A 12,051-nucleotide genomic window follows, 5' to 3' on the forward strand; every position below is an offset into this window, starting at 1 on the left:
TGATATGGATATATTCAGGGATTAAATGATCTGTCACTTTTTACGATAGCAAAAATTCTAGCGACAGTATCTTATCAAACTAATGGTTATCAAAATTACACTGAATGTAAAATATTTAGTTTAACAACAATTTTGCTTAGAATAAATTAAAAAAAACATTCAATTACATTAAAATCATTACACAATCTCAACTGAAGAATGGAATTAAAAAATATTAAGTTTCTTACCATAAAAATAAAAACATAACTGGATTTTTTTTTCAGAACTTGTTAATGAATGTCAGTTTTAATATGAGGCTATTACTACACAAGTTGAATGTGCTGAATGGTCAGGAAAAAATTATGTAATTATGTAAGAAAATGGTAACGTTTTTAATAATTAGCTGACTAATGCAAAAAAAATTTAAAATGTAAGAAATGTAAAAGCAGCAAAAGAAAAATTAAACTTTCAACACTATTTTTTTGCTGCTTCATTACATTAAACTTCGTTTAAAGAAATGATTAGCTAATACAAACTTAAATAAGCTTCATAAAATAAAAGTTTCAGATAGAAACAAGATAACATGAGAACTCGCTCTCTTTTAAATGCCAAACAAGTTTAAATTATCACAGGGAATATGGAATAAAGAAAGAAATACTTATAAGTTAGAGAAGCAGTTTTTTTTTCAGGGACACAAAAGATGCACAGTAAAATAACTAAATATTCAAACCAAAATAATAAATGCAGGGAGACAATTTCTAATGTTCATAAAAAGTAACATATATTCACTTTAAACAAACAAACAGTATCAAAGAATGAAATTTTTGATATACAACAATTTATTACGAAAAACATCTTTTCCTATTTAGATCATGCAGGAATGTTAATGCAAGAAAAAAAACTTAAGAGAAAGAGAAAAATTTATTCAAAAGTAAAAGGATTATTAAAAATCATGCACACAGTAATCCAGTTCTTGATACTCAGAATAAGATAATAAAAGTTAAAAAGAAATATTTAAGAAGATTTCTGTGGTAGCCAAAATTATGGAAATTTCGAAATGTGATTTTTATGCATTAAAAAGCTTCTCTCCTAATAGTTAAATGTTTTTCGAATTTTAATTTTTAGCTTGCTTTTGATCAAAAAAAAATCAAAGTTAAATAATAGGTGCCCTAAAATAAATAGATTTTTAGTTACTTCTATGTTAAAAGAAACTTTAAGGATGCTTGCACATGTATAATAATGTATATTGTAGTCTATATTGTATGCTTGTCTTTAATGTTAGTTGTTTACTAATAGGTTTAATACAATTTCAAAAAAAATTATTTGAAATATACTTTTTAGTTTTAGAAATAACACAATTTTGGTTACCACAAAATATATTTTATCAATAAAAATTACCCACGATAAAGAACCCTTTACAGAAAGTCTTAACGATCTGAACAGATTTTTTTTTTAAAGTTAACCCAATAAAAAATGCCATGCAAGAGCCTTTTCCCTTTTCTGTTTGTTGAAAGAGAAATGAATAAGAAAGTCAGACAAAGAAATATTTTAAAAACATGTTTATTACATCTGAAAATTATTTATAACGACAGTTCAATCAACTGAATGTATTAAAATGACTATTTTTATAGACTAGAAAGATAATATTTACCTTAAACAAAATATCAATAAAAACAGTAGACAAGTAATTAGTTAAAATTTAACAGAACTAGTTTAGTTATACATCAAAACAAAGAAATAATATCATAAATACAATTTAAGATTTCATACAGAAATCTAATTTCAAAATTTCTTGGAATAGGTTACATAAGCAAATATTTACATAAAAAATAAAGAGACTGTGAACAACTTTAACAAAAACTGTGCTATTTAAAAACACTAAAATAGTAAAATATAAAAAATTGCATACGCAAACAGATAATCTATTTAAAAGGAGCTATAACATGTTTTGTGCATTGAAGCAATATAAAATAACAGTTTACAACTAAAATAATATATATGTTAAACATTAATATTAAAAAATAAATATATATATTTTTGAAAAGGTATAAAGAACTAAAACCAAGGAAAATAATGATTATAAAACTTTAAAAAAAGCACCCTTCAGATGTAACATGTGTAGATATGTTACAAATAAAAATGACCAAAAAGGGTCAGACTGCAGAAAATCACTTTCATGTACTTTTTAATGATATAATTCAAAAGTTATAGAAAAATTAAAAGTAACTGAAAAAATTCAAGGAAAAATAATTATTAGAAGAAAAAAAGAAAAGAAAACAATATTCGTTGCATGAGCAAACACTTTCTTTTTAGGTTAAAATAATTCTTTTAGGTGAAAAATTTTCTTTTTAGGTTAAGTTATCATAAAAGAATCCCTCATTATAAAGTAATAGTTATAGTTTTTATATAGTTATTTCACATTCAGTAAGAAAATTGTGTACACGTTAATTTGCTTTACAATCATCAAAAGTAAAAACAAACTTTAAATATTCCTTAAAAATAATTTTTATAATTATGGCTAATTATTTTTAAATTTTATTACAATTATTTGAAACCTAGAAAATTAAACATTTGATTAATATAAAACTGACTTATACTCATTTTGGGTGAGTATAGACTTATGCAACTGACTTTTATTTTCAAAGATTACAAATGATGTATTTCATTATTTTTGTATTTCATTATTAATATATACTTTGTAAAAATTTGAGAGAATTTCTCTTGAGCCATACTATCAATTTTGACATAAAGTAAATACTATAGGCATACTTTTAAATCATATTCCACAAGTTGAATAATTAGTTTTACTATGTAACAATGATTTTAAGTCTTATTTATCTAGGGCTAAAGAAAGAAAAACCAAAAATCAAGTTTAAAAATTTAGAAAAAAAGCAAGTTTAAAATGAATAGAATATTATTTCTTCTCAAAAAGGTCTATTGGCAATATTTAAAAAATAATAGAGATATGAACAATAAAAGGAAAAGCAATAAGACAGCTTTTTAAGCATATAAAAAAAACTAATTTCCATCTATGTCAATAAGATTTAAGGATTTTAATTTGCAGGTTTCAATTTGAATATATTAAAACACAAAATATTACACCAATGGTAACTAATATCCCACTACAAACATTTTTATTTAAGTTTTTCCCTTTATTTTTTGCTAATATTTGGTACAACAGGTGAACCAGAATAACAGCACTGAATTCATAAAAGTTAAAAATGAATTAAATTTCATGAGCTGCAGTATAGTCATCCCTCATAGCTAACCAATAGGAAAATATAAATAATGTTTCACATCAAATAATAAATTCTTCACATTAGGCATTCAAAAAGAATAAAAATGATTACTATAAAATTGTTAAAAAAAATTGTTCAAAGAGTTAAAAAAAAAATGGAAGAGCAAAATTTGATGAGCACACTGTTTATAACAGTTTTTTTTTTTCCTTTACTAACTACATACCTTTAGAATAACTTCTTAATCAGTGTTTAAAAAAAATATCTTATACTGAAAAAGTCAATTTTACTTCAATTTTATGCACATGATTTAGTGAACAAATAAAATACCGTAAATAAATGCAAAATAATAGAAAGATTTTGCTTTAGGTTTGTCCTATGTTAATGGTAACGATAACTTTAATTTCCACCACTTTGAGCATGCTCAGTGAAGCTCAAATAGCATTAACGTTACATTTCAGAAGAACAGTAATCTCTTGCAAAATCTCCCGATTATTAAAGTAAAAATAAGCTATATTATATCAAAGTAACTATGTATTATAATAAAGTTATCCAATAATTATTCTCTCATTTAAAAAAAAAGGCACAAGATATAACATGAGAAGTTTCTAAAATTAAATATAATATTAATTATACAAATAAGAGAAGGAAAAAAACTGCTTCTCAACAACAGAAACAAAAGGGACACAAGTTAAAAATTTGACACATTTGTTTTATTTTTTAAAAAAAGAGGCAGTATAGAGAGCAAGTTTTTCATAACATTATTGGCACAAGTTTCTTTGCACTGACAAAGCTCAATGCACACATTTGACTGACAAATCATTTTACAAAACATATTAAGTATTTTTCCAAAAAGAAGGATTAACAATTGTATTGCACATTTTTGTTATATAAATTTTAAGTAAATTCCCATGGCTGTTATACAGTAAAAGCATCCAATGTACATACGGGCAGAACAAAAGGAAGTTTCAATTAACATTTCAAAACACTGAAATATCAGAAAACGAATTTAAATCTCAACATTGATGTTATTTGATTTAAATTAAAAACACGGACTCTTCAGAAGGAAACTAACAACTATTTAAAATGTTCCAATATTGCACAATTTCTATATAAACATTTCCAAATCATTCTCTACAATCATTCTTCTTCCTTTTGTATCATACATTTTTAAACTATTTAAAAAGAGATTCATAAAAATAAAAGTAAAATTCATTACTCTTAGCTTTTCACTTAGAAGAGCTCTGGCAGTGAAGCTTGCTATAGATATAAGTACCTCTATATCAGGAGGCATAAAATATTCCCCTGAAAAGTAGTGGAGTAATAGTCAGAGACTCACCCTCTTTCTTTCTTTTCATTGTCAGGTGATTTATCTACTTTAACAACATAATCAGATGATGCTATATCACCACTCAGCATACTGACAGATGTGCTACTACTACCAGCCCTTTCTCTAAAAATACAATGCAAGAATATAATTTAAAAATAAACAAATATGGAAATCACTACTTGATTACATTTAATAATGCCTTCTCTAGGAACATACAGATGAATAGTGAGTAGCAAAGGGGTCATTTGGGAGGGGGAGGACATGTTGGGTATGCATCCACTTAAATAATTTTTGAAATCTTAAAAAGTTTCCACCCCAATAACTTGCTAGAAAAAAAAATTTATACTATTTCAAGAGTTATCAAATTAATATATGAGGAGATTTAAATTTAGCTTTTAAAAAGGAGCTAGACAGAAATTTAGCCAGGGTGGAAGAAATTAATTTTTTTTTTAATCATAGGAAAAAATTGAGAATTATTGAAAATGTTTAAATTTTGCCCCTTTCAAAAAAATTGGACACCTGAAACATAGTGTATACCAAGAAACTAATAAACATAATAGAGCAAACAAAATATTCCCTTTACTAAAAACTAAGATTTCCCATTTTCCCTAAAATATAACAAAATAGAGGGAAGTTCATTTGCTACTTTCCCTAGGATAAAAACATAAGCACACAGTTTTGGAGTGCTAATTTGAGCTCTGCCATTGATAGAAATTGTTTTGAATATATACTATGTGAAGCTAATAAAATATTTTTGCCTTCCTACTGCTATCTACGTGGCCCAACAACACTCAACCATGAGTGCCACCCTATATNAAAAGAAGAAAATAAATAAATGTATACATCTTTTTTTTATTTCATTAACCAGATTCCTTTCCTCCTGTTATTACTCAACACAAAATAAACTCAAAATAACGATCGGCAATAAAAGTTATAAACTAAAATATTGGCATGATTCTTATTTTCATGTGTAGAAGGAGGAGTTATTTTCTTAGTATTAAGTTCTTGGTAGTATTAAGTTCTCAAGCTTGCCTTTTATCATTTTCCATGTCTGTTTTGTTCCGATTATTCCTTGTTATAGTCACGTAAGATGTTTTTTTTTTTTTTTTTTTAATTTCCAATGAGCTGCATTATCGGTCTTGCCGATGAGCAGACCTAGTGCGTTCTCCAGAGGTGGTATCCACTCTTTCAGGACCACCACAATGGGTGAGATACCGTTGGTCATGTTAATTTGGACATCTAGTTTCTGCCACACTAGATGGCAGCACCGAGACTCTATTTGGATGCTAAAGTGCACTAGGAATTTAATTTTGCCGGAAATGCCAAGAGCCAATAAGGCACTCCAGGGATCTTTTACACGGCGCATAATCATACGACATGGCCGCTGAGGATTTTCTGCATCCCGAAAATACGGTATCTGGGCCGGGGATCGAACCCGCAGACTTGGGCTCAGAAGACCCGACTACAAACCAACTGCGCCACCCAGCCACAAAGTAGTCACGTAAGAAGTCACTATTTTATTAACTCAAAAATGAAAGGCAACCAAAAAAAGGAGTGCATTTCAGATTTAGAAAATATCATTTAAAAAATTCAAGTAATGTAAAACTTTAAATTAATTCCTTCAAATTTTGGAGTGATCTAATCCATGGTTCTTCTCTTTGATATTCAAAATAACATTTTCCATTTGTTTTTTATTTGTATTGTTCCTTGTGCTAGCAAAGTAGCAAGGAACTATTATTTTATTAAATTAAAAATGACAGGTAATCAAAGAAGAAAAATCGCAGGTTCAGAAAATTTTATTTCAAATTTATGTAATGTATAACATTAAAATTCATTATGCTGATTATTTGTTTGTGGTACCTGCAGAACATAGGGAAAAAATTTTTGAATATTATTTCTTATTTTCCAAAGGTTTAAAAATCTAATTATTTTTTTAAATCTTTTTTACATTAATTCCCATGAGTTTCATTTTTGCTTAGAAAAAACACATAGAGAATAAAAATAAATTCAGTTATTAGGCTAATAACTAAAGTAGAATACAAATTTTGAATTCAGTTAGGTAAAGCAAATATTAAAATGCAAGTTTACCGAATATCTTCTGAATCCGGAGAGAGAGTAGGAGTTGACAAAGAATTTCTTTGTTGACGGAAAAAATTTTCAAGACCTTCTCCAAGATCTTGAGGTTCATCTTTTACTTCTTTACCCTGAATTGCAGGTCGTGTGGGTGCTCTTGTCTTAGGACGTTTTGGACGAGCTTTGCCCAGATGTTCCAATTTTTCTGACATAGGGGAGAGACTCGGTAAACTCTCTAGGAAAAAAATTTTTTTATTAAATTATTGCACACAATTATTTGATTTGAAAAATTACATTGCTAGAAAAGAAAAACCTTTAACAAAAAACATGAGAGAAAGCAACAAAAATTTTTTTTATTAAAATGGAGATTTAAAAAAAAGAACTGAAAATGGCAGCAGACATTGAATAAAATTAATACTGATACAAAGCTTTTCTACACTTGGTTTTTAGAACAAACTAACAATTTTTTTAGAGTAATAATGCATTTTATCATTTGGGGGCACAAGCCTGCTTCCATCAGGGTTTAACGTAAATGACCACACGTGACAAACAGATGAAAATAAAACTTGGAGCAATATTGCCAGAAAATGGAAGGTAAATAAAAGAAGGCTTCTACTAATTTCCAAAAGAGTACGAAAAAGACAGTGGCGAGGCTAAAAATATAATCATGTTTGAGTATTTTTCCACATGTTAAGCAGAGATTGTACAGTGCTGATATCTCATTAACTATTGATTAATATTATAAACAATAAAAATAAAACTTTAACTTCCATGGCCCTGTGGCTTATAACAGACCATTTGCAGCTATGGGGTCATGGAGGTTACAAGTAGTCAGCATTGTGTATCACCTGACTTTAATTCCCAGGCAAGCTGGTACACATCAATCTGAAAATGGATGAGCTTTAAGCCATCACTGATGATATAACTCTTCCACAAAGACAGCTTAGAGTCTAAACTATAGTGCCATCATAGCTCAATATAAACAATATTACTTAAAAATAGGTAACATAAATTTTAGAAAGTTTGAATCCCAAGTAGATTTTGTAAAAGGTTTAAATCTCAATAACTTAAATCAGTATGAAAGCCTCCCTAGTCATTCCGCAAAATGTAATGAATTATATAACTATGAGACAAAATAAAAACAAGATTAATCTATAAAAAAATAATGCATAAAAGAGAAAAATTTTAAAAAAACATTTTTTACAAATTAAAACTAACATGCATACAAAACAAGAAAAAAAAAATTTTTATTACTTATTTTTATTAATCTAAGTTTTTAAATATTTGACAAGAATCAGTAAGGAAACAACAAAAAGCATGCTTTAAGACAAATAGATCACATTCAACAGTATTTAAATTAATAGGTCATACCACTCAGATTGAGTTCTTTATAAAGAATTATTATTAAGAAAAATTATTAAAATTACAAATCAATATCTAAAAATTAATTACGCAATTTGAAAAATTACCTTTTTCATAAATTTATCAAAGCATTTAAATTGTTAAAAAGTTAGCAAATTTAGAAGTACCTTAATGATGGAGGAATCTTAAAAGCAGGAAGACTAAGAAATTTTTATCAATTTTACATGATAATCATAACTGTTTGGAAAGCTTAGCACTAAAAGTGACAGTATACACATTTTAATGAATATAAATATGATCTCTTCATCAGAATTGTCATCCACTTATAAAGGAATGTTAAGTAGCCAAAAATTGAAGATAAGAGTAATTTGCCATATTTCTTAAGAGTTTAGGTTGGGGAAGGGAGAGGGAGGTAGAAACAAATTCAACCACTTATGCAAGCTTAAGTGATATCATATAACACAACAAAACACAAACTGTGACATCAATGCAGAGAATAATGTCAAAGTAAATAAATAGAATTCAAAAGTTGGGGAAGTAAAATATACATTAATTGATAACCATGATAGTTTAACTTATTTTTTTCCTTTAATGTTAATGGAATTTTAATAAACATTTTCAATTAAACTAAGATAGTTTAACACTAAAGAAAAATTAAGACAATATTCTGACGAATAAACAAAAATAAAAAAACACAAATTTTATACAAAAGATGATATTTTCTTAAAATTCAATAAATTGTACCTCATTGTTACTGAATTAATAAATTAATTTCAGAAAACTTAAACTTAACATATAATTAATGAGGAATTAAAAAAATATGAAGAAATACTGAATCAGAATTCAAAATATTACCTTCATCTTTAGGTAAAAGATCAGGGATATCATCAGCAGCTATACCTTCTACACTATCTATAAAATAAGAAAATAAAAATATTAAATATAAATTTTAATCTTGTAAGTGCAGCATTTTGTTAATATTTGTTAATTTAAATCCATTACAAAATAATGATACAACATTTAGAACTCTAAATTGCTCTCTGTAATTTTTTTATTAGCTTAAAATAAATTCAGAACAATATGATACATTACATTATTATTGCATGTAAAATACAAAAATCTAAAGATTCAACTTTACTATGGATGAAACACGTTGAAATAAAATTTTTTTATAATTTTTAAATAATTTTATAAACAAATTCAGCAAATCAAAATTCCACTTGAAAATTTATGTGCTTTAGCCATGCAGAGCCCACACTAAGTACTCACTACCTTGCCAAATGTGATAAAATTGTAAATTTGGCGATTAACTAAGATTTGCATTTGGTAAAGACTTTTGAAAATTGGCGAATACTTTTAATATTTGTTTTTTTTACAGGCTAATAATTTGAAATCCTTATAGCGTGCTCAGGCTATGTAAGACTTCTTTTAATAAACACTAGTATAAAATATTTTTAAAAAAATTTAATAGAGTTTTAAATGTAGTGCAAAATATGCTTCATGCTTTATTTTTTAAATAATAAATATTAATTTATGTTGTTTCACTTTCAAAATTCTACACATTTTTAAGATGCCAACTAAATGAAACCAATATTCCAGAAAAAGAAAAAAAAAATTTACGAGTTCAAAACACAGAAAAATCATTATAATTAAAATAATTATCTTCTGATGCAGATAAAAAAAAAGTGCTACTAAAACATAGTTTTTAAATCATTTATTCTCTTATATGTGAAATAGTTTAGTATAATATATTGTTGTAAAAAGTTCCTACACATTCTTAATAACACATATTAATAAATTAATAACACATTCTTAAATTATTTTAATATTATAATGTCATTAAAATAAATTGGCTGAATATTAAAAGCAAACAGCATTGAAGAATATGAAATAATATTTTTTCCTCTAATATTAAGAAATATTTTTAATATGACAAGCCTCAACAAAACTGCAGTAAAATTTCAATTAAAATATCAATATATATGACTTGGTAAAACAAAAATAAGAGAATTGCACAACAGCAATTTAGTTTATCAACAAGTAAAAAATTTAATAATGAGTAAAATACAAGTTACAGTAAGAAATAAGACATCTTATAAAAGAATTTTCTTAAATAATATTCGTTCTAAAGTTTATTGAGGATGACTAAGTTTATTCTAAAAAGTGAATCACATTTCAACATAAGTAACAGCAAAGCTAATTTTTCAGAAAAAAAGAAAAAAAAAGTGATAAGGAAAATTTAAATTATTAGCAATATCAAATATTCAGGCTTAATTTTTAAAAACAGCAGTTTTTGTTTTTCAGTCAAAAAAGAAAACTGAAATTAATTTCTAACATGCAAAATCACACAATATGTTAATGAAAACTGTTCTAAGTTTAGTAGTGCACATGCGGCAGACCTTAAATAGTCAACATGTGGCCATCTGTCTTTAAAAACAAGAAAGAAAGAATAAACTGTATAACTAGCATAAGAAATTTTATCAATCTTTTCAAATCAATTTCAATAAATTTTTGGGAAAAAAGGTGAAGGGAAAATTACAACATTGAAATTCAAGTAATCAAAAAAATATATTTTGCCACTTTAATTCTTCAAATAAATTTTTTTTTTAAAAACATGCTTGAAACAAATGTAGTTTAAGGATTAGATTAAAACTTAATGTAAAAAATATTAAAAAAATAATCATAAAATTTACTGGTTAGAAATTAATTTTAAATAAAAGTTGAACACATATCATGCATATTATAATGAATACATTAAATAAGATTTAGGCGATTATAAAATATTTCTAAAAAGAGGTTAATATAGAATTTGTTTAATCAAGGAAAAAACACAATTTTAAAATATTTATTAATAACATAGGTAATACCTTTATAAGGACTTACCAACAACTGATTGAGGTCTAAGCTTTCTGGCATGCACACTTTTTCGTTTGTTAGTAAGCTTGGGTGTTGCCTGAATGTACAAATTAAACTTTTATATGCAGAACACTAAAAACAATTACTTAATAGAAACATATGAGTTACAAAGCTCAGATATTGAAAAATAAACATAAATATTGAAATTATCATGCTTAATATCAACACAGTTTAGCAGATTTAGATTAAGCACCATATGAAATTTAAATATTTCCTAATTATATGATTTAAATTTACTAATTTAAATTTTAAGGAAATTTCATTGAGATTAATTAACATTCTTATTTTAATCGTCAGTGTTAATTTTTAATAATTAAAAACATTTTAAATAGATAAATCTGATTTACTTTTAAAAATCGCTTAATCTTTCTCAGGAATAATGTGTTTTAAAATAAGTTATAAGCAACATTCCAGAAATATTTTTTTACTTCTTTAAACAGATTCTTTTTGCACTTATTTGGTATGTCTTTATAAAATAATTTTTTTCAGCAGCTATTCATGCTGTTATCACAAAAGTTATTTGACAGTGATTTTCAAGAATTTCAGTAAAACATACATGGGATACATAGCCAATAATTATCAAGTTTATTTCTGAACAAAAAAGAAAAAAATTGCTTATTTTAAAGATGCAGCATATTTTATTTTATGTATGAAAATTTGTCTGCATGAAAATGTATTTATCTTTGAAAAAGTAATTCTGATTCGCCTAGTAACAAACCAAATATATAAAAAATTATGGATAGCTATGTAGCAAAATCTTTAAGAAATTTTTTTCAAAAATTAAAATAGAGTAAAATGCAATATAAAACCTTCGATAAAATTTTTGTTTTTTTCCAGTTACAAGTAATTAATTGATTTGCACAACTTAGGCTACACTTTTAAATTTCTTAAGTTACTTTATGTGACTCATGTATTCAGTGTTGGAATTTTAAATAAAATGAATTCTTTAAAAAATTTGATTACAGTTTAATCTTTAAGTATTTGTCACAGGGCAAATTTCAGAAGGTTTTATTCAATTCTCATTTCTTTAAGGGTGCAAAAGAAACCGCATTTTGTTACAAAAACACATGCAGATCAGGAGATGGAATTTTACATGCATTAGATTCAAAGCATATAAGAGAGTTTGATTAACACATATTCAACTTCAACTATTTG

General features: G+C 25.9%; 1 protein-coding gene across 3 annotated transcripts in view; it reads right to left on the bottom strand.

Annotated features, from left to right (window-relative positions):
- LOC107441850 (Leucine-rich repeat) overlaps positions 1-12,051 on the bottom strand; it is a 56,622-nt gene that overhangs the window by 15,448 nt on the left and 29,123 nt on the right. For all 3 annotated transcript variants that reach the window (XM_043038765.2, XM_071181093.1, XM_071181096.1), the window contains 4 exons: positions 10,864-10,933; positions 8,836-8,892; positions 6,634-6,853; positions 4,555-4,668 (listed from right to left, as the gene is read on the bottom strand). In XM_043038765.2, the coding sequence (XP_042894699.1) occupies positions 4,555-4,668; positions 6,634-6,853; positions 8,836-8,892; positions 10,864-10,933 (461 nt within the window). The remainder of the gene's footprint in view (positions 1-4,554; positions 4,669-6,633; positions 6,854-8,835; positions 8,893-10,863; positions 10,934-12,051) is intronic.

Source organism: Parasteatoda tepidariorum, chromosome 1 (genome assembly GCF_043381705.1).
Source record: "Parasteatoda tepidariorum isolate YZ-2023 chromosome 1, CAS_Ptep_4.0, whole genome shotgun sequence".
NCBI lineage: Eukaryota > Metazoa > Arthropoda > Arachnida > Araneae > Theridiidae > Parasteatoda > Parasteatoda tepidariorum.